At 34.6% G+C, this 23,719-nt stretch overlaps 2 protein-coding genes across 2 annotated transcripts in view; both read right to left on the bottom strand.

Moving 5' to 3' along the window:
• Nucleotides 1-10,359, bottom strand: part of LOC131678723 (protein Star) — a 140,679-nt gene extending 130,320 nt beyond the window's left edge. The window contains exon 1 of the mRNA XM_058959002.1: nucleotides 9,798-10,359. The gene's annotated coding sequence lies outside the window, so the exon portion shown is untranslated. The remainder of the gene's footprint in view (nucleotides 1-9,797) is intronic.
• Nucleotides 10,360-22,272: 11,913 nt separating this feature from the next.
• On the bottom strand, nucleotides 22,273-23,482 carry LOC131678729 (WD repeat domain-containing protein 83). Its single transcript, XM_058959008.1, has 2 exons — nucleotides 23,294-23,482; nucleotides 22,273-23,122 (listed from the first exon to the last, which is right to left on the bottom strand). The coding sequence occupies exons 1-2, from the start codon at nucleotides 23,358-23,360 to the stop codon at nucleotides 22,281-22,283; spliced, it is 909 nt and encodes a 302-aa protein (XP_058814991.1). The 5' UTR covers nucleotides 23,361-23,482; the 3' UTR covers nucleotides 22,273-22,280.
• Between the last annotated feature and the right edge of the window lie 237 nt (nucleotides 23,483-23,719).

Below are 23,719 nucleotides of genomic sequence, written 5' to 3' on the forward strand. Positions count from 1 at the left end.
TGGAAAGAATTATACAAAGCACATTTGAATTTTTTTTATCCACCGGCTGCGTGGCGGGTTAAAATTTTGTGACCGAATGCTACAAAGGGAAGGGAAGGGCCGAAAATCGCCGAAGAAAAGCTACGTCATTTGTGTACGCCCCTGTTTTAATTTTGAGAATAAGCCAATAAGAAGAAATAACACCCATTTTGGCTGCAATTTTGTGACACTGGATACGATGTCCTTAATATCATCCCTTAACTACACTCCTAACAATACTCCTCCTGGTCTACACACTTAATTTTTTTTTGTCGAATCTCAGCTTTTATCTTTTGCTGAGACTGTAGCTTTGGTACTACAAGTAGAATCCACACCTAGAACAATGCACGAATCTACACACTTAATTTTTTTTGCCGAATATCAGCTTTTATCTTTTGCTGAGACTGTAGCTTTGGCACTACAAGTAGAATCCACACCAAGAACAATGCACGAATCAAACTTTGATAGCAAAAACAAACCTGGATTTTCTCGATTGAGAGCTAACACCGTGAGTTCTAAATTTTTTAAATCTTCCAATTTTGTGAAAACTTCTACCTCTTCCTTATCGACAAGCTTCTCTAATTTTTTTAAAGCTCCATGAACTTTTCCAAGATGACCTCTAGGTCTTTAAAATACTCTGGATCTACTAAACTCTATGATTCTCCGAGGGCTTCAAAATCTGCTAATTTTTTTGAATCTTGCAGATCTTCCAAATATGCTATATCTACTAAATCTTCTAAATTTTCTAAATCTTCTAATTCTTCTAAATCTTCTAAATTTTCTAAATTTTCTAAATCTTCTAGATCTTCTAACTCTTATAAATCTTCTAAATCTTCTGAATCTTCTTAATCTTCAAAATCTTCTAAGTCTTCTAACTCTTCTAAATCTTCTAAATCTGCTAAATCTTCAAAATCTTCTAACTCTTCTAAATATTCTAAATCTTCTAAATTTTCTTAATCTTCTAGATCTTCTAAATCCTCTAAACTTTCTAAATCTTTCAAATCTTCCTAATCTTCTAAATATTCTAATCTTCTAAATCTTTCAAATCTTCTAAATCATCTAAATCTTCAAAATCCTCTAAATCTGCTGAATCTACTGCATATTTTGAATCTTCTAATCCTTCTACATCTTTTGAATATTCTTAGTTTTCTTAATCTTCTAAATCTTCTAAATCTTCTGAATCCTCTAAATCTTTCAAATCTTCTAAACCTACTAAATCTTCTAAAGATCTTCTATATCTTTCAAATTTTCTATATCTTCTAAATCTTCCAAATCTGCTACACCTTCGAAATCATCAACATTTTCTAAATCTTTCAAATCTAAATCTACTAATCTTCTAAATTTTCTAAATCTTCTAATTCTTCTAAATCTTCTAAATTTTCTAAATTTTCTAAATCTTCTAGATCTTCTAACTCTTCTAAAGCTTCTGAATCTTCTTAATCTTCAAAATCTTCTAAGTCTTCTAACTCTTCTAAATCTTCTAAATCTGCTAAATCTTCTAAATCTTCAAAATCTTCTAAATCTTCTAAATTTTCTTAATCTTCTAAATCTTCTAAATCCTCTAAACTTTCTAAATCTTTCAAATCTTCTTAATCTTCTAAATATTCTAATCTTCTAAATCTTTCAAATCTTCTAAATCATCTAAATCTTCAAAATCCTCTAAATCTGCTGAATCTTCTGCATATTTTGAATCTTCTAATCCTTCTAAATCTTTTGAATATTCTTAGTTTTCTTAATCTTCTAAATCTTCTAAATCTTCTGAATCCTCTAAATCTTTCAAATCTTCTAAATCTACTAAATCTTCTAAAGATCTTCTATATCTTTCAAATTTTCTATATCCTCTAAATCTTCCAAATCTGCTACACCTTCGAAATCATCTACATTTTCTAAATCTTTCAAATCTAAATCTACTAAATCTTCTAAATTTTCTAAATCTTCTAATTCTTCTAAATCTTCTAAATTTTCTAAATTTTCTAAATCTTCTAGATCTTCTAACTCTTATAAATCTTCTAAATCTTCTGAATCTTCTTAATCTTCAAAATCTTCTAACTCTTCTAAATCTTCTAAATCTTCTAAATCTTCAAAATCTTCAAAATCTTCTAACTCTTCTAAATCTTCTAAATTTTCTTAATCTTCTAGATCTTCTAAATCCTCTAAGCTTTCTAAATCTTTCAAATCTTCTAAATATTCTAATCTTCTAAATCTTTCAAATCTTCTAAATCCTCTAAATCTGCTGAATCTTCTGCATATTTTGAATCTTCCAATCCTTCTAAATCTTTTGAACATTCTTAGTTTTCTTAATCTTCTAAATCATTAAAATCTTCTGAATCCTCTAAATCTTTCAAATCTTCTAAAGATCTTCTATATCTTTCAAATTTTCTATATCTTCTAAATCTTCCAAATCTGCTACATCTTCGAAATCATCTACATTTTCTAAATCTTTCAAATCTAAATCTACTAAATCTTCTAAATATTTTAAATCTGCATCTTCTAGATTGCCTAAATCTTTTAAATCTTCTAAATCTGTTAAATCTTCTAAATTTTCTAAATATTCTAAATCTTCTAAATTTTCTTTATCTTCTAAATCTTATAAATCTTTAAGATCTTCTGAATCCTCTAAACTTTCTAAATCTTCTAAATATTCTAATCTTCTAAATCTTCTAAATCATCTAAATCTTCTAAATCTTCAAAATCCTCTAAATTTTCTAAATCTCCTGAATCTTTTGCATATTTTGAATCTTCTAATCCTTGTAAATCTTTTGAATATTCTTAGTCTTCTTAATCTTCTAAATCTCTCTAAATTTTCTAAATCTTCCAAATCTGCTACACCTTCGAAATCTTCTACATTCTCTAAATCTTTCAAATCTTCTAAATTTTCTAAATCTATTAAATCTCCTAAATCTGTTAAATCTTCTAAATCTACTTAATTTTTAAAATCTTCTAAGTCTTCTAAATCTTCTAAATCTTCAAAATCATCTAAGTCTTCTAAATCTTCTAAATATTCTAAACCTTCTAATTATTCTAAATCTTCTAAATTTTCTTAATCTTCTAGATCTTCTAAGTTTTCTAAATCCTCTAAACTTTCTAAATCTTCTTAATCTTCTAAATATTCTAATCTTCTAAATCTTCTAAATCATCGAAATCTTCAAAATCCTATAAATCTTCTAAATCTGCTGAATCTTCTGCATATTTTGAATCTTCTAATCCTTCTAAATCTTTTGAATATTCTTAGTCTTCTTAATTTTCTAAATCTCTCTAAATCTTTAAAATCTTCTGAATCCTCTAAATCTTTCAAATCTTCTAAATCTACTAAATCTTCTAAAGATCTTCTATATCTTTCAAATTTTCTATATCTTCTAAATCTTCTAAATCTTCCAAATCTGCTACACCTTCGAAATCTTCTACATTCTCTAAATCTTTGTTTGTATATTTTTCATTACCGATAGCGGCAGTAAAATTCCGATTTTCAAACATTGGCAAAATATCGAGATTGAAAATGCGATACTAGTCAAACGAGATTACATTTTTTTTCATTCCCGAGGTGTTTCATAATGCACGCTCGTGAAAATAGCTGTAGTTTTATGTTACCATGATTCTATTTGATAAACAACTCCTTAACTTTTTGGTTTTAATTGTGAATAATATTTTGAATCCCTTTTCTACGTCTAGTAGAATTAGGCATCTTTGGATTTTTTATGGTTATTTATTTGGGTTTTAACCCGACCGGTCATTGACCATCGAAAATATTTTATTTTTAAATAAAATGGCGCATTTCTATGAAATTTAAGCTTTATCATGAGTTTTTTTTTAAAAGATATGAAATTTTTATAAACTTAATAGGAATTTTCCTTTTTTGGAACGTGAGCAGCAAACAAAAGTTAGGAGTCACACACATTCGAAAAGCATAAGAAATTTGGGTATTATGTTAGTTCTAAATGTTGCATGAACTAAACATTTTTGTGAAGTATTGGTTAGATTTAGCTCAATAGTACGTTCACTGATAATATAAATTCGTAAATATAATGAAATGGATCATACAATACACAAACTCATTCGTCGTTTTCTGCAACGAAGTATTTTCGTGCATTCTAAATAGTGGGTTTCGTTCATTTCACGAACAAGAATGGCCGCTTGGTGAACGAAATCTTTCGTAAATTTTACACGTTTAATGTATACTGCACGAATGTTATCGTTGAAAACGACATTATTTTTCGTGAATGAAACGAAATGTTTTGTTTATTTTAATAAACGTGTGTGTATATTACGAACGATTTCGTTGATCGCACGAATTCATTTCGTTTATCTTAGAAAAGTGTTCGTATTTATTATTCTCTTATTGTTTTCCGTCGATCTTTTGGGATCGATGTTTGACAACATAGATTTTTTTTTATTTAAAAAAATCGATGTGGCCAAATCGATTTTATTGTGGTACGAAGAAATGGCCGCTTGATGAACGAAAGTTTTCGTAAATTTTACATATTTATTGTACATTACATGAATGTTATTGTTGAAATCGGCATTATTTTTCGGGAATGAAACGAAATGTTTCGTTTATTTTAATAAACAGTTGTGTAAATTACAAACGATTTCGTTGGTCGCACGAATTCATTTTGTAGATCTTAGAAAAGTTTTCGTATTATTAGCCTCTTATTGTTTTCAGTCAATCATTTCGGATCGATGTTTGACAATATGGATTTTTTTTATTTAAAAAAATCGAAGCGGCCAAATCGATTTTACTGTGGCTTGATGAACGAAAATTTTCGTGAATTTTACTTATTTAGGTTACATTGCACGAATGTAATCGTTGATAACTACATTATTTTTCGTGAACGAAACGAAATTTTTCGTGTATTTTAATAAACGTTTATGTATATTACAAACGATTTCGTATGTCGCATTCGATGTTTTAAGATCAATGTTGGACAGCACCGATTTTTTATTAATTAAAAAGATCGATCTGGCAAAACCTGCTCATCATTATTGAGTACTAGAAAGATTTTGGTGTGAAGAAATGGACGTTTAATGAACAAAAGTTTTAGTCTATGTATATTACGAACAATCTCGTTGGTCGCACGAATTCATTTCGTTCATCTAAGAGAAGTTTTAGTATTTATTAGCATATTCTTATACATTGCTCCGGCAGAGAAAAACTCAAAAATTTCCATGCAAAACCATCGAGCGATGGCTCAACTGAATCCGTACTGCTCCGGATTCTGGATCAACTAGAAGCGGAAGAGGTTTAGAAAATCTTCCTGAAACCGGCGGACAAGGATACGGCTACTAAATAGCCAGATCGAGATCGTCGTGAACATCAACAATTATCTGACGTATAGCAACAATGACTCCATATTCTACCTCTATTGAAGCTCTGTTGACGTTGATGGTTCGACGAATGGTGCTCGTAAATATTATAAAGATATTCGTATATAGCAGCGAACAATTCGTTTGTCGAACGAAGCTGTTTCGTAATAAGTCAACGAAAGTCGTTTCGTGGTTTTCACGAAAAACTCGTAATAAAAAATAAATGTGTTTCAATAGAACTACGAACGATTCATTATATGTACAAAAAATTCGCATATTTTATGAAAATTATCTGTACGAAACTAATGCATAGCGATTTACGAATATATTCTATCAGTGTTCATAAGAATTGTAGTACATAATACGACTTATGTTATGGTAAAAAAAAATTAGTTCCACCTGTAACCGCGTAGAGGGCGCCAACACTAATTTTTCATATAAGAGAGATAGAATATCAAGATGTTCGGAAGAATTATTGCAAAATGCCTGTTCTACAACTTTGTGGAAAACACCTAATCTCTATTTCTTTCCATTGAAAAGTCAATTTTGGCGCCCTCTATGCGGTAACATATGGGACTAAAATGTTCTATCCAAAGCATGACTCACATTAATTACTATAACTCATCTGAACATATTATTGAGCTAAACCTAACGATTATTCCCCAAAAATGTTTAGTTTGTGAGAATCGAGTACTGATACACAACCATGCACTGCTAGGCCCCATGCAAAACTAACTCAGACATCACTCCGTTAAAAGTTTAATAACTTCTTTTAACAAAGCCGGATTCACTCGCAGTGTTCGACAAAGTTGTAGACAATTAAAATATCTTTCTTATTTTCACTTACAGTGATAATACGATGCATACAGTGCCACCTAGCGGCGAAAATGCGAGCTAGTGTGTTTTCTCCATGTAAATTGTCTAAAAATCCCATACAAACTTCAGGCAAGTTGGTCCGGTAGCTAGACTTGTCCGATTTGCTTCAAATTGGAGCAAATACTCCTGGCGAGACTAGGAATCGACTCAGGTGTGGGCCGATATAGAGGTCATTTTTTTCCTGTCACTCTACTGACGACGTTGGGAAGTGTAGCCCAGGCAGAGTACTTCAGTGCAAAGAACAACATGTAACACTGAGTCGAATAGGACAACGTTAAAATACAGACCCTTGTTTACATCAATGACGCTGAAATCGAAGTACGTTCACACGACCTAGCACCGCGCACCAAATCAGACCACATTAAAAACTCGTGTCGTAATGTGGAGAAGTAGCACTCGAGCGATATTTTGAGAAACCTTTCCACAGGTGTTCACAACGGCGTTCGTTTGATTGGTATGTGGCTGGTCAAACCTGATTATCTTCCTGCTTTGTAGCTTTAATATTAACTATAAGCAAATAACGCTGGGCCCCCACTTTGGTCAGATTCCTAAGTGCCAGTTCGGTGACCAACTGCACATTACGAAAAGCCATGCGCCGAGAAGCAAAATCAACCTACTACAATCAACACCAACGAACAGCCTTCGACATGCGCTGCTAAAACACAATTAAAAGGCCACCCGATTAATTTGTATCTCGAAACCTACTGCCAGTACCATACCATCTGAGTAGAAACAACGATTGCACCCAGAGCCTCCAAACCAACAACCAGCAACACCAATAAAAAGCAAGCGTCGATAACATAACGACAGATATACGATAGCGACTCGTAAGGACAAGAAACAAACTCGTTCCATCCATCTGAGAACTGCCGGTACGACTGTTGAAGCATTAATTGCAGATAGGGATAGAAGTTCCCTTTCAATTCTAAAATGTTTCCTTTGATCCGGAAACTGCTACTATGCGGAAAGGGGGGCTACACTTCCATTAAAGCAGTTGCAGCCTATTTGTTTCACTTAGGCCCGATTTCTTCACCCTCGCTTAACGCTTAAGCCAGGTTTCGGTAAACCTGGTTTAAAAGATAAGCAAGGGTGAAGAAATCGGCCATTAGCTTAGCGCTTAAACCAGGTTTAAACATACTGGTGAACCTGGTTTAAAGGTTGAACGAGGGTGATGAAATCGGTCCTTAACCAACTTAATAGTGCCCGTTTAAAGTTTGTCTGGGGTTTAAATGTAATATTTCGCTAATTTTAAAATTTCGCATCCCACTAAGTCGCTCAAAATGGTGCCTTTGGAAATCTCCGGGTTAAAGCCTCTTCAGAAGTGGTAACCCCCCGTCTGGGGTTCGCATCTCACTTTTTATGTGACGCACAACTATAGGTACACTAGCTCGAATATAGGTCCAAAGTCAAAATATCAATAGGGTAAACTTACACGATGTTCTGTAACCATCAATCCACCCTAATGTATAGTAGGACCTCGATGTTGATTAAGTTGAACTACGGTTGTAACGGTGTTGTCCAACTGCCGCCTGGTCAACACAACAACTACAAATATCCGTCTCGTATCTGTACCGTCTGTACCGCATCTATGCTACATGGACAAAAAGCTGAAGCAAATTATACTCTTGTGGTTATGTTGGAAATATGCACGTTTCAATCATCATCATCATCATCACCGTCAGTAGAGCGTACGTATGCACAGCATAAACATAAAGTTACTCGGCATCACAAACACTAATCAGCGCATAAGAATCTATACACAAACAATAATAATTTACCAAGGTACGTATAGTGACATCGTACGGATATATGCGTGTTGGGTACCGTAAAGTGAGCTAGATTCGTAGTCTCCATCCAGTACAGCAGCAATACCAGTATGACACTACCTTGTCGATATTTTGACCTAATGCCACTCGATGGTCATACACCGCAATGCCACTATTGTGATTGGAATAGACACCTGTTCATTATTTTAAAAAAATCCCCATTGGTACTGTCAGAGTGATTTTTGCATTATTAATTAATAATAAATTAATTAATTAGGTCATTAAATGAATAAACTTCTGCTTTAAAATATTATATAAACCGTTAGACCTCAACCTTCAAAAATAGCAATATACGCATAATTCCTTCAAAACTTTGAAAAAGGGCTAATAAGATTTGTAAACAGACTTTTGTTTTGCTGCTTTCTCTCAGTTTACTATAATTGAATATAGAAAACCTTTGAAATTGATTCTACGAAGGTGTATCTTTAATAAAATTCAGCTCTGCAACGGAATAATAAGCGAAACAAGTTTATTTCCAAAAATCTATTAAGCCCTTTTAAAGAATAATATTTATTTGATTTTCTAGGCAAATAAAACACGTCCTTGTTTGGCATTATCCGTCTTCCTTGACACTGAATTTAGCAACATGAGTGAACATTTTTGGTCAAGCTAGTTCAATGGAAGGTGTGGTCGTATTATTTCAATTTTATAAAAAAAATGTCATTTGCATACAAAAAAGTGAATGGCAATGGAGCTGCCAAAATACAATTTTTTTTTTACCAAGAATCTTACATTTGCAAATTAAATTAAATCGCCAAAGGGTCAAAAAATGTGTTGTTGCAGGATTATCAATTTCGATTGAAACTCGATATATTAATTTACTGTATTTATATATTTAATTAATGTATGGGTTATTCCACGTCCGATTCACAGCAAAAAAATTTATTACTTGCAATGTTTAGCTAAAAATAATTGACACGTATTTTTTTGCTTGGCTGAATGATTTTTTTTTTTTTCAAGTTATGAGTTTTTAAACTTTTTTACTCAATCACTGCTAATGGCATCCTGTTCAAGATTTTGATAAATAACAAAAACTCCATTCCAAAATTACGAACGAAATTTAAAAACAAATATTTGGTTTGCATCCTTTTTTACTACTCGAAAATCTGATCTGATTATGCCAAATGACCATTTTTCCAAATGAATATTATGTCAAATAGAGTGCAACCGAATTTAACACCTATTACAGGAGTGTAGTGTAATATCAAATACAAAAATGCAGTAAGTTTTAAATGAAATTAAAGAATTAGCTCGGCAATCGTAATCGTAATTTATTTAGCGTGAACGATACCCTGATGGCTTTACCATTTGTCAGGTCAAGAAAACTACGATTATTAATATACACATCATTCAAAAACCAATGATGACGAGTAATCAGTTCATTAACTTTAGTTTATTTTAACGCCTCCTACGGGCTGTTCTAAAAACGTCTTGAAATATTGGGCATATTTTATATAAAAATACAATCAACTAATCTTTGTAGAATTAAAAATAATCCATCTAAGTTTGTTCGATTGTTCGTTCGTTTATACCTACCCTACCACAATAAACATCGGTCTTTTCTGTGTGTTTGTCTCACATGAACGGCTACTCATTCAGTAACAGAAAGTGCAATGCTTTCCACCACACCAACACATTTAATGTCTCCTCTTTAATGTGTACAAACTAGGATCTGTACCATACAGGACAATGACAGCACTCATTTTTAGTTGTTAGTTATAAACAAGGACATTGTGTATACATATACGCCTGTAACCCATTGAACAATAAACTTACCTATAAAATCGTACTCCTCAAAAGCGTTGCAGCTTGCTTACAGCAATTTTTTTACGATTTTTCTTGTACAATAAAATATTCCCTTTTCTTCGTTCTAACACCGACAACCAATCCACGTTTCAATAACCAATCATTTGATACTCTACGGTTCAAATACCAAATTAAACCGAAATAAAACCGTGCACCACGATATGTAAACGATACATCTTCGGTGATTTCTGCAAACTCTCAAACAACGAACCTCATTATTTCTAGCGTACCTCCGATAAATGCACAAAACTCACACCTAGGAAGATCCTTTTCGCTAGCCCAGCTGCAGACTTCACGACTCTTCAAAGGCACAAAATTCGCAATTATTTAATTTCGTTCACACACTCAAGTACTTTTTTTCACCGCACTTCCGAGTAGATTACGTTCACTGTTCCGTGGTAAATTACTACCGAAAACTGGCTCTGTTCAGCGCGCATGCATTCAGTCAGTCCATTCGGCACGCAAATAAATTTCGTAGAAAGAACACTGAAATCATCAAACCGAATCAAGTTGGCCAAGACCTTCGTTCGTTCGTTCGCTAAAGTGCATTTTCATCTCGCTCGCTCCTACATCGGCCAGGAACGCGGGTCTGTTTGTTGTGCCTTCAGAGAGCAATGCTTGCACACAAAAGGCTCGTACCCTTTCTCTTTCCCTCTACTACGATGGCAGACCGAACCGTATGGCAGCGAATTCAGTACACACGCGAGATTTAACATAATTTATGAATTTTTGGAAAGAATGTTAGATGTTAAAAATTAAATGACACTGGAATGTCGACTAATATGTAATATTATTAGTATACATTTTACCAGCCAATTTTTTGTGCCCGGCGATATCCGGTCTCTTACGGTTCATAAACGTGCTTGCTGTTAAAACGGACGGAATAAAACCACCACAACCTTTTCTCTTCCTATACATTTCTTTTCGACAAAACTGTTTGCTAGTAAGTACAATAATCATCATCATCATCGTCAGCGTTAGGAAATCAGCGAACCATGATGGGGAAATAATAAAAAAGCAACAATAACCCTCTGCTGTCGATGCCAACTAAAATTGGGTCATTTTATAGTTCTGGAAAGCTGCCAAATTGATTGTCTCCCATTTATCTAGCAATCTAGCCGATTTTATACAATGCATTTTCAAAATGGGTTTAATTAAATGTTCAATTTAATGGATTTCCAATGCTCTAGTAATTTTGTCTGTCTTTGGATTATGCATTTCACGACCCTGAAAAATTCCTTCGTAAAGTTTTAGTCAAAAGTAGGTACCCGGATAGAATTCTACAATAGCATTTCAAGAGTGCTGATTCAAATGGTCCTTAGTGACAAATGTAATCAAACTGAGTTATTTGCAGCGCAGCATGTGATTACAACATAGTTAACGAATACCGAAAACCAGGATTCATTATACCCAGTATTTATCAAAATAACAAGCATTATATAAAAAGTCGCAAAGTTTTCATGATCATATTTTGAAGTTTTGCACTTGAGACCTTTTAAATTGAAAGGGCCTATGCGTGAAACATTTCAAAACCTCTGCAACTGTTCATAGGCGCCATGCAAAAACGACGCAAGATTCATTTCATTCTGTTTTCCAACTGCACATAGGTACCTAGTAAAAACGTCCAAAGCATCAAAATAAAAGAAATTATTTTCTTCTGTTCATGCGATTTATTTTCGAAGTTGAATTTAGAAAGTATAATAAATTAAATGATAATTGGAAAGCTTAGGTATTCTAAAGTAACATGCCATTCGTTGGTTTAACCACTTCCAGCCAATGGTTTATTAGAATAAACTAAAGTTTCCCGCAATTTTTTTCTTCAAGACTTCTGTTAAATCCAGTGCAACTATTTACCATAGTAATGAAGAACATTCGTATTCCGGTGCTCATTTTGTCGAAAACTTTGAAGAAATTCAATATTCGTCGTAAGAGCTTCCTTTGCTGAAAAAAGCCTTATGTGCAGCGTCGTATGATTCTTAGACCCGAAAAAAGACCTATGTGAACGGTCCTATAATTTTCAAAAGGACGCATCATTATAAAGCGCTTAAAAACTACGTTAGCACTAAAAATATCATGTTTTCAGTATTATTTACCTATAGAGCATAGTCCTTAGACTATATTGGCATAATTGTTTTATCAAAACACATATTTGTTCTCTAATAGGGATTTGTTTTAAGTCCATGAAACTCGTTTTTCTCAGTTCAAGCTCAATGTCACTTAGGACCTTTTGAATAAGTACTCTTGATTTACTCTACACACAACCATAAAACAATGGATAGGGTAACCAACCTAGTTTGGACCCCTACATATTTTGGACCCTGTTAATGTATTTGCCTCCTACACTGCCAAGTTTCTCTGCATTTGTTTGGTTTGATGCAGTAATTACATTCCTTGGGTTGTCTATTAAGTTTCACTATCAATAGTTCATCTCTAATTGTTTAAAATTAAACAGAATCCACAGTTTTCAAAAATATCAAAGAAAACGTTTCATGTTTCACCGATAGCCAAGAGGAACCGATTGAAATGATACATTTTTAAATTGAATTTAAATGTACAATTATAATATTTCTAGAGAAAATTTTCAATAGGACGTAAGTAACATTGAGAGCTTCTCTTTGTTTATTTTCTCTTTCGTTTATTAAGACGTCATTACAACACTTTCTACTAATTTTCCAGTACATATCGAAAGCCGATGGGTTTTACTAGAATATTATGCAAAGAGTAGAGTAGTAAATGTAGAAATGGCCGAGTAAAGGCTAGTTTACAGTTCGGAAAATGGGTCACGGGATTTCGCACGGGATTTGCGTCGGGATTTGATCAGGGGATTTCCGCCGAGATCTCTCCAAACTGTCAAACCAAAAACTCTGCTGCTTCTTAAAAATACAAACAGTATCAAACTTGCAGCGAATTGCAAACCTTATAAAAATACTATTTTCCCCGTCGGAAACAATTTGTGTTGAATTGTTCCCGGCCGGATTTCTGTGTGGAGAGTTTTAAAATCCCGTGATGTTTCCCGCGGGTGGGTTTACACTTCAGGAAAACTGTCATTTTTGTGTAGACTCATTGCCCGTCACGGGATTTGAAATCCCGAGTTCCATTTAAAATACACAGGGACCCAAATCCCGTGACACGTTTTCCGAAATGTAAACTAGCCTTAATGAACAGAAGAGAAAGACTCCAATGAGAATCTCTCATTGTTACTTACGCCCTATTCTAAATTGTCTCTAGATTTTTTATCGATTTAATTAGTTTGTCTGATTTGGTATTATGCATTTTACGTGTTTGAAAAGGTTTTTTCTAAAAAATCGTAAATAAATGGTGTCCACAATATGTCTTAAAAAATTGATATCAACTTATTTTGGACATCCCTCGATTTTCTTTCTTGACAGCTATTTGTTTATAGAGTTAGAATAATCAAAAAGTGGAAAATTTTGTTGTTTTATCTAAAAAATCTTAAATAAATGGTGTCCATAATATGTCTTAAAAAATTGATATCAACTTATTTTGGACACCCCTCGATTTTCTTTCTTGACAGCTATTTGTTTATCGAGTTAGAATAATCAAAAAATGGAAAATTTTGTAACGGTAGGTCGCCTGCTCTTTTTTTGGTCAAATTATTTAAAAATGTTCAAACCAATGGATGTCGAAAATCAAACGATTGAGGAACATTTAATTGAAGACCATAATATGACCAAAGAGGAGACTTCTGAAATGTTGAAAAACATTTGTAGTTCGAATTTGTTGAATTCGACGAGCTATATGTTGACAAATCTAAAAGACATATCACAGCTAAATAATGATAATAAGAGTGTGCTTGCTGAATTCCTAGAATCGCATGAAACACTCACACGAACAGGAACATCACGTTTCAAGCGACGTAGTCCTGCTGTTTTAACATTGCGCCGAACAGTTGAATACCACAAGGCGAAAACTGAAGAAAAAAGGAAAGTAAAGGAAGAGAAACAAAGAAAAACTGAGCTTAGAAAGAATAACAAGAAACCACCCCGTAAACAAAAGAATTAAAAATTAATATTTAGTACAAGAAGATTCCTGACGAAACTTTGAACCTTGATTTATCATCCACTTGAGGATGTAACTCCAAAATTGTTACACGAAATAAATTATTGTTTACTCTATTGCATAACATTTAATGCTGCTTTGTTAAGTCTGCAGTAATTTAATTGTACCGAAAGCTTTTATTTTTCTCAAAATGATAGAACTAAAAAATACTTCATGCAGTCAGCCTTCCATATAAAGATTAATGTACCATTTTTGATTGGCAGTCACTGATTTGCTTATGTTCTTCGTTCATGCATTAAACATACTGCAAAGAGAACGAGTCAGTTTAGTAGAAAAAAATGCACTGTTTCCAAAATATATTCAGTCACATTCAGTGTATCCAAAATATGCTTGGAACACTGTCCAAATTAGTGTGGAAGGGTCCGAAATGTGAAAAATTCATGCTGCGAAGAAATGTCATTTTCGAGTTTATGTCAAAGTATAAAACATCCATTGACAGTTTTCTTTCAAGAACAGTAATTTTGGAGCAGACTCGTGCATGTATTGCATTAAAAACATAGACAAGCAAATATTTTTTTGACGTTCATGTAATTTCACTTCCTCTAGGGGTCCAAAATTGGTTGGTTACCCTACTATAGGTCTTTCTGTTTCAACTTCGTTCGACGCAGAGTTCTCACAGTAGATATACAATAATATTTCATGTAACAATAATATTTACTGTTAAGCAAAAAACTGATACAGTGAACTCACAATAGATGTTACTTTTTTCGAGAAAAAAAATGAATGAAAATCGAATTTTTAAATGTTAAGGTACATAATTACCCCCCTTTTTCATTGTAAAAGTCGATTTTACATTGAAATTTACTTGGGAAACGTTAAAGTTTATTATTTTTGTATTGTAGCATAGCACTAGAATTTACTGTAAATTATTGTAAAATTACTGTACTGTTACAGTAAAAATGATGGTTTTATTACTTTATATTTCTATTCGCAAAGCATTCACACACACACATACACACTTCTTGGGGGGTATGTTTTCCTCCAGCTGTCTTGTATAAAACTGTCAACTAATTTAAACATTTGAATTAGCTCGGTTAAAGTATTTATAATTTGTAATTTTGTTGTTGTAATAAATAGTTAAACCCTAGATAATTTTTCAATTAAGGGTTTTTTTTATACATAAAATAGCAGAATTTTTCTTGACAGATAGCCATTTTTTTCAAACTAGCTAATACCCATCGCGCGTTAGAACGACTTTCAACGAAATAGGAGTAAAACACAATTTGTTCCGTAGCACCATCAGGCTACCAACGGCACACAAACACTCTCCATAAGAAATTCCTCCTATGTATATTTTTTACGGCAATCGGCTAAGCCGTTTGGGAGTTCATAAATCATATACATACAAACATTGACTTTTATTTATATAGATAGATGAGTGAAAAAGACCCTTAATTGAAAAATTATCTCAAAAACTCGACGAAAGATTTAGGTATTTTTTACATAGATTGTGAATGCAATATTTGAAATAAAACGGTTGAGTAGTTTTTGAATGACTGTTAACACCGCAAATCGTGTTTTTTTCCAGAGACGTTCTACAAAAAGCTTCATCACTGAGTCGCTTGTAGTTATTTTTGCATGAAAAAATTACATAATGTCATTGAAGTGATACATTATAATACACAAAAGTTTCGGTCAATTCGCTTCACCAAAAGTTCTAAAAAAATCGCAAAACGTGATTTTTTTTTTCTTGTTCGAACCCTTGCCAGTGGCCTTTTTCAATGCTGCTAAAAATCCGTGTCATGATCGAGACATTACTATCGTGGAAGTAGTTCATTGGCCGCTGTCTCGAGTTGGTGATTATGAAACCATTTCAGGGTTAATGCAAACAGTACCTAATCGAAAAACAACTACTTCACATCTGGATGTTAAATAATGACTAACTTGCCTTGTCTAACATCCTACATGACAAGGAGTATGGAACACCGCTCTCAAACTGATATTATTTGCATCGACCTATCTGCCGTTTTTTGATAGAGTGAAGTATGGTATAACCATCCATAAAATGAAGAATTTTGGAATCAAGGGTACTTTTTGCAGTTGTTTCGATTCTAGCTCACCGACCGAGAGATAAAGATTTTTATTAGATATTGCCAGACATCCACATTCACTTCTATGTAAGGAATAGCCCAGAGACGTTACTTGGGACCGTCGCTGTTTCTGCTGTGCTTCAATGACATGAATTTAGTACTGAAGACTCCTTGTCGGTCCGCTGCCTACAAATCCAAAATATATCGTCTCATTCGCTCAATCAAGAATTGCAGATTTCTCCAAAAACAGCCTGAAACCTTTGTTGGTTGTAGTAGAACAAAAAAAAAACACATGTCAGCAAATCCGAAGATGTGCTCGGTTATCGAATGCTCACGAGAGACATTCTGACAGGGTTCTGGATGTTGGACTGGAAAGCATTCGTTCGATAGAATCTCCTTCAGGCTGTCCTCGCCTAATATGGTCACCCTACCTACAGTGATCTGCCCCTACGTCAGGTTCCATCATGAAAATAATCCTCCTATGACAGGTGGAGGAAAACAAAGTGTTCAAAACATCAATACTGTTACCGGTTGTAAAGTACTAAAATGTTGCAATTTATTTTGGACACCGCTGAGTTTTCTTTGTCAATAATTATATATTAATAATCAGTATACATAAATATCATTCCAGAATCCTTTTAAACTATTTTCAAACTATTCATATAATACCCCAGGTAACCAATAAGCAATGTAAATGCACCTTAGTGGCTACCTGATAGGCATTTAGGTCTGGGTTCAATCCCAGCCGAATCCGTTGAGGTGAAAAATCTGAGGTCACGTCTTCCTTCAGAAGGGAAATAAAACCGTTGGTTCCGGTCCAAGTATGTTTTTACAGTTAAAAAAATGGTTCAAACTTTTTTTGCTGTTATATCGATTTTCATATAACAATGCAACATTAAAATAAAATTTCTTCAATTTTCATCCCTAATTTTTTACAATTGGGCGAGTTACAGTGCATTTCCTGAGGCTCATCGGGAAAATGCGGTGTTCTTCATATCTCAAAATCTATACTATTGTGTTTTGTATTTCGACTGTTTTAAGTGACTGATATTGAAATTGATTGTGCCGCTCATATTAACAGGTTCGAATAATTTCGATATTTCGTTATGAAAGCACCTTTAAGCGACCTTTACGTAACCATTAAGGTATTGAACATTTGTACTTTCGAATGATGAAAATGCTCATTATTGTTATTATTCATATTCATTTTCTGTCGGTCGCATTCCGCACTCTCTGCCTATTACCGACAACAGAGAGGAGACTCTACCATCCTTCCTACCATATCTCCCCGAACCAGTCGCAATAAATGAATGCCCAAAACTATTGTCAAAGTATATAATAAAATCTACCTTACCAGAATTCGTGCAAAAAGAGAATCGTTAGTTGTATTACTGCAGCAAAGAACGCTAAGAACGAAAATAAAGGAATTTCAAGGCGATACTCGCTCGCTTATATTTGATATGATATTGATTGATTTCTAGAGCTGTAATAGTCGGCCAACTGCAAACGAAGTGGAATATATAACGATTGAAAGAAAATATGTTGCTTATTTCAAAGTTGGAAATCGATTTTGTCAAATTTCATCATATCAGGAACATCAAGAAATTAAGAAAAATACCGAATCAAACAATGTAACTATTGTAAGCACCGTAGTCTAAGTTCTAAAGGGTGATCCACATCAAATAGCATCACGGAATAAACGTTGTATAGTACAGCGCAAATTCGTTAGTTGGGTCACGACTGCACCCCAACTAGCGAATCTTGTCCGTTAATTGGGGTAACTGAGAGCTGGCAAAAATTACCTGAGGGAAACGCTATTTTTTTTCTTTCGATAAAAAAACAAACAGAAATATTTTACGGTTCACGAAAGTTGACTGTTTCCTTCCAGTTTCAAGTTGATTTTTGTGGGAAAGTATGTCGTTAGTGTTCTTTTTGCCATTAATTATTTTTTTGAATAAAATTCCTTCATATAAAACAGGAAATGGATACACCGCCGGAAAAAAAATGATAAAGCGCTAGCATGCTACGTTGCCACTAGCTAAAAATCATTGGATAATGTTCAAAAGTTAGTAAACTAACCTCTCTGCGACACAAACTAATTGATGCTGAATGGAAGAAGCGCAACATCTAACACTATTTCACTAAAACATACCGGAATATGAATTTAAAATAATTAAGATCCATTGAATTTTAAAATATCCTGCTGCCTGTAGAAGCGGTTGCTAAAATTCTAGTGTTGAAATCATCATAAGGGAAGTGTTGCCGTTTTGACTGATTTTCACTCTTCGTCTCTTTCCCTATTCTCTTTGCTTTAAATGACTCCTATTATATTTTGAAAACAAACCGCATGTCAATCGTTGGATTTGTTTATCAAACGATGCGCATTTCGAAACAAAGAGATGAAATAATTCTAAAGCTTGTTTTTACTCATACATATACTCTAGAATGCACCTCACAATCACGCAGGGTGGCCAGACCTATCGATTTATCAGTAGTCCTAACGATTTTGGTCTTCCCTACCGATTCACAGACAACCAAGGCAAAACTACCGATATTTTGTTATTCCTACCGAAAACTACCGATTTTTATTGATTTTGGACACATCCTACTCAACATTCATTTTTTGGGTTGGATTTGGTCTCAGATCTGTGTTGTCAGTATTTTACAATTCTATGTCAATACTACGTTTTTGGGACAACAACCCGGCCTACCGATAACTACCGATAAACTTTTAGTGACTATACCGATATTAAGGAATTCTATCTTGCCACCCTGCAATCACGATTGAACCAAATTCTGACGAAAATTGAAATTTCTTTTTTGATAGATGTACAATACTTATCTCCTCCAACTCAGGCGTGAGTAATGTTTAATTACATTGCACGATTGGTCTGCTCAATAAGGTATTTTTGGCTTCACACTATTCGTCTCTTTCCCTATTCTCTTTGATGGATATGTTCTCTTGAAAATTTGAATAGGAATAATTTAGAGTGTATTGTTTTTATTGAGTTCTACAAGATGACGACACGAATGAACTCATGATGAATGAAGTTCATGTTTGACAATTCTCGGTGGTTTGTTTACTTTGTCAGTTGCGTGAGTTCGAGTGCAACGGGTGCTCATCTGTTGCATTTGCACTCACGTAACTCCCATGTAAACAAACCACCGAGAATTGTCAAACGAAGTTCATCCGGCTCATTTTGTTGGGTTATGTCGGTTGGTGTAAAACCTAATTGTATTTTAAAAAAATGGCGTCACCCGAAAAGCAACGTCGCGAATTGATTTTGTGCAAGCACCTGGAAAATCCTCAACTCTCATCGGGACATCGTAAAATAACTGGGGATCGTGCAGGTGAGTCATATGATTAAACGTTACTACCAAACTCTGAGCGTCAAGCGGAAGAAGAAATGCGGTCAGAATGGATATTCTATTAGTGATCAGGATCACAAACGTGTAGTGAAAGCGTTTAAGCGGAATCCCAATGCATCGGTCAGGGATGTGGCCAAAAAGTAGAATCTGTCCAAATCTTTCGTTCAGCGATCTAAGGACCGGGAGGGACTGCATACGTACAAAGTGCAGAAGATTGCAAATCGTGACAAACGGCAAAATACGGTAGGAAAGTCACGGGCCTGGATACTCCAGATACTGACGAAGCCTTATTGTCTCATCATGAAATGATGAGACATACGTCAAGGCGGACTTCCGGGGCTACTGTCCTTCACCGCCCAGCACAAGTTTGATATTCCGAAGAAAGTAAAGAAGCCGAAACATATAAAGTTTGCCTAGAAATACATGATTTGGCAAGTGATCTGCTCATGTGGCAAACGGGGTGCGCCCCGGACATGTTGGTTGCTCAAAATGAGCGAGGGTCTGTGGCATGGTGGAAAAATATTTCGGTTCAACACAATGGCTATTGATCTTAAACATTGCCGTACTTGACATTCTATCCGCAATTTGGAGCATTACTTGGAGGTAAAATTGGTGTATCAACTTACGAAATTCAAGGTACGATTCCGTTCCATGCACGCAGAAGAATCAGGCCTTTTTGAATCAACAAAACGTTTAGTTTAATCAAAAACGTGGCGAATGACTGTTTCAAACTGAAATGGGCGTTTTTCGAAAGCATGTATTTGGTTTAGTTCAACAAATACTTCTGTTTACATTTTAAATAGAAACATGGTTGAATCAAAATAAAATTTGTTAGATCTAACTGATCCCTTTGTTAAAAACCAACAGAATCTTTGTTTAATTTCAACTAAATTTGAGTTGTTCTCTCCTTTGGTTAATACAAACGATTTGTTTTTGTTTCTTCAAACTTGTTTGTTCGGTTAAACTTATCATGATTTTGTTGTTTCAAACGAAATATTTGTTGAAACTACTGAAAATCCAACAAATGAATTAGTTGGTAATTTCAACCAACAGTATTGATTGAATCAAACCTGAATCTTGTTTGTCACTATATCAAACGGGAAAATTGTTATTTAAAACCAAAATTTGTTCATTTTTACTAATTTTTTTTCTGCGTGTGTAAAATTTAGTACACGGAAACGAAAAACTACCTAAAATTGAGTTCCTTTGACTCAATCTCGTGGTATCGTGGGGGAACTTAAAATTAGGTAAACCGTGTTGAAGGTAGTTTCCATTTAACCACGGCAAAAATTACAACTCATTGATAGGTTTTTTATACTCAAATTTAAGTTGAATTTACCTAATTTTGAGTTCACCCCAAACAACTCAAAAGTACCTTCCTACACGGAAGACCTCGACTGAGTCGAATCTCTCTTTTTGTTTTTGACAACACTAATAAGTGCGAAAGCTACGCACAACTCAAAAGTAAGTTAAAAGAACTTTTCTGCAGGTTGTTTTATTTAACCGTGTACCGTTGACGTTCAACAGTTCAACCGAGGAATAAAACTATTGCATACCAAAGAGAATAGGGAAAGAGACGAATAGTGTGAAGCCAAAAATACCTTATTGAGCAGACCAATCGTGCAATGTAAATAAACATTACTCATGCCTGAGTTGGAGGAGATAAGTATTGTACTTCTATCAAAAAAGAAATTTGAATTTTCGTCAGAATTTAGTTCAATCGTGATTGTAAGGTGCATTCTAGAGTATATGTATGAGTAAAAATAAGCTTTAGAATTATTTCATCTCTTTGTTTCGAAATGCACATCGTTTGATAAACAAATCCATCGATCGACATACGGTTTGTTTTCAAAATATAATAGGAGTCATTTAAAGTGCTGCCTGTAGAAGCGGTTGCCAAAATTCTAGTGTTGAAATCATCATAAAGGGAGTGTTGCCGTTTTGACTGATTTTCACTCTTCGTCTCTTTCACTATTCTCTTTGTTGCATACAACTTTCAAAACGTAGTATGATAGCTTCTTACGTCAGTGGGTCAGGGTTCAATTCCAGTATATTGGGATGTTTCGAAAATTCTGATCACGTCTTCCTTCAGAAGGAAAATAAAGCCGTTGGTCTCGGTTCATGCGTCAATGGGTAGATATTTCTAGAGAAACTTTTCAATAGGACGTAAGTAACATTGAGAGCCTCTCTTTGTTTACTTTCTCTTTCGTTTATTACGACGTCATTACAACACTTTGCACTAATTTTCCAGTACATATCGAAAGCCGACGGTTTTTACTAGAATATTATGCAAAGAGTAGAGTAGTAAATGCTGAAATGGCCGAGTAATGAACAGAAGAGAAAGACCCCAAAGAGAATCTCATTGTTACTTACGTCCTATTGAAAATTTTCTCTAGATTTAGGGTCCAGATTAGTCGTATATCTGGCGTCGTTGAGTAAGTACAGTCGTGATTCGATGGTGGGTCATTTTTTAACTGGACCGCTTTTAAGTCGGACCTCCTCTAAACGGACTATTGTCCAACTAAAAAGCATCTTAATGTCGAAATCTCACGTAAAATTCACTTTGAAAATTGAACTGACAACAGTTAGAGATGTGAGCAGATGCATTTGCGGTTCAACTAGCGAATCAAATTCGTTAGTTGGACATAGGCTGTGGCCCAATGAGCGAATCACGACTGTACTAAGTGCGAGTAGAGGTCGACATACGTATTTTTATTTACGTAACTTCAAATAGGATTCACTCGTTATGTCTACAGTCAATTTTACCCGCGTTTATAATAGTCACATTGAAGCTTTGAGAGGATTTGAAGGTAGAAGATTACATTAATTCTTAAGCATTTTTCAAATATTACACCCCTAAACAGTATTAATTGATCATATATAACCTAACCATGAACGGAACAACTAAGATCACCAAGGCGTTCGGATGCCTCTGACAAAAATATGAAGATTTTTATATATCTAGTTGTATATATTAGTCATTCAGTTCCATTTCTTCCGAAGGATGTCCCCAAACTTCGATTCTTCCTTTAATGGCAAATAGTATATCAGTCCCCGTTGGATGTGTTGATAGCGAGTGAACCACCCCGGAGTTCATCTGTAGCCTACGCAACTCGGTACCTTCCAGTAGGTCCCAAATAAGAGCACAACCCTCCGAAGAACCTGATATTATATTAGAATCGCTCTGAATCACACCGCACTCGATGTGATAATCTTCCGTTTTGTGTCCCTTGTATTCGGACAGAAGTTCTCCGGAATCACTATCAATCAACCGAATTGTACTATCCATGCAAGCTGCTAATATACACTGTCCGTCCTTCGTTTGAATGATGTGAGTAATAGGAACGCCAATCGTGTCGCATGTTAGTTCCCCGGCTCGTAAGTCGTACTGCCGAATGGATCCATCCAATGATCCACTGATAATCTTGTGCTCCGTTACGATCAATGAGGTAATACAATCTTTTGCTTCTCGCATAGTTTGCAGTGCTTCCAATTTTCGGGTTCGAACGTCCCAGCACGATACAGTATTATCGGTCGAACCTGAAACGGCGATCGACGAATCCTCGTTGAATTTAACACAGTTGACTGCTCCGGCGTGGCCTCGCAAGCGACGAACTGGCAGTCCTGTTGAAACGTCCCAATAAATAATACTTTTGTCCGTTGATCCGGATACTATAAAGCTGCTGTCGCAGCTACCTGCCGCATCCATTACTTCTCCTGCATGTCCACCGTAGGTTTTCAGTAACAAACCATTGAGAGCATTCCAAAGTTTGATCTTCTTGTCAGAGCCACAGGTAAGGCAGTAGGAACCATCCACTAAAATGAAGAAAAATTAGAAGATTCAGTTGTGTCGTTAGCTAGACGATCATATAAAACTTCAACACAACTTCCGAGACCTAAATTAAATATATGTAACAGGTTACCGTACGTTTAATAAATTACAAATTACACAGAAATCTTACAAAGTTGGAAAGCATAGGGATTTACCGTTGTAGCGTACCGCTCTGACGGCTCCTTGGTCGCAGTTCAATGTGTTTTTGTGAACTAAATCCATCTCATGTAATATAAGGTTTAAATCATGTCCTTACAATCGCCAATTACAGGTTTTAGATAAGAGAAATGACTGACAAACTGCTGATCACAGTAACAATATGTTGAAGCTTCCTATACTTCGTGTTATTATGAAGCATTTTGATAACAAAATAAATAAAAATAGGTATGAAAACAAAACGATAAAAACAGGGTGTAATACAAATTGAAATAGTGTGTGCGCAACCCTGATAGCTTTAGTCAATTAATTCGAGCAAATCTCGCGAGTTTTTTGAGAAGAGCCAATAATCATACTGTCAAAAATCACTTTGAGAGAAAATTCTGGACAGACCATTAATCGCCGATTATGAATCCTAGCAACTG

The sequence above is a fragment of the Topomyia yanbarensis genome, chromosome 2, assembly GCF_030247195.1.
Source record: "Topomyia yanbarensis strain Yona2022 chromosome 2, ASM3024719v1, whole genome shotgun sequence".
Taxonomy (NCBI): Eukaryota; Metazoa; Arthropoda; class Insecta; order Diptera; family Culicidae; genus Topomyia; species Topomyia yanbarensis.

Bases quoted from the DNA above. Each gene is read 5' to 3' on its own strand.
- LOC131678729 (XM_058959008.1), bottom strand. From the start codon at position 23,360: ATGGATTTAGTTCACAAAAACACATTGAACTGCGACCAAGGAGCCGTC. The intron at 23,123-23,293 runs GTAAATCCCTAT...TCTTCATTTTAG, and splicing joins CAGAGCGGTACGCTACAACG to TGGATGGTTCCTACTGCCTT.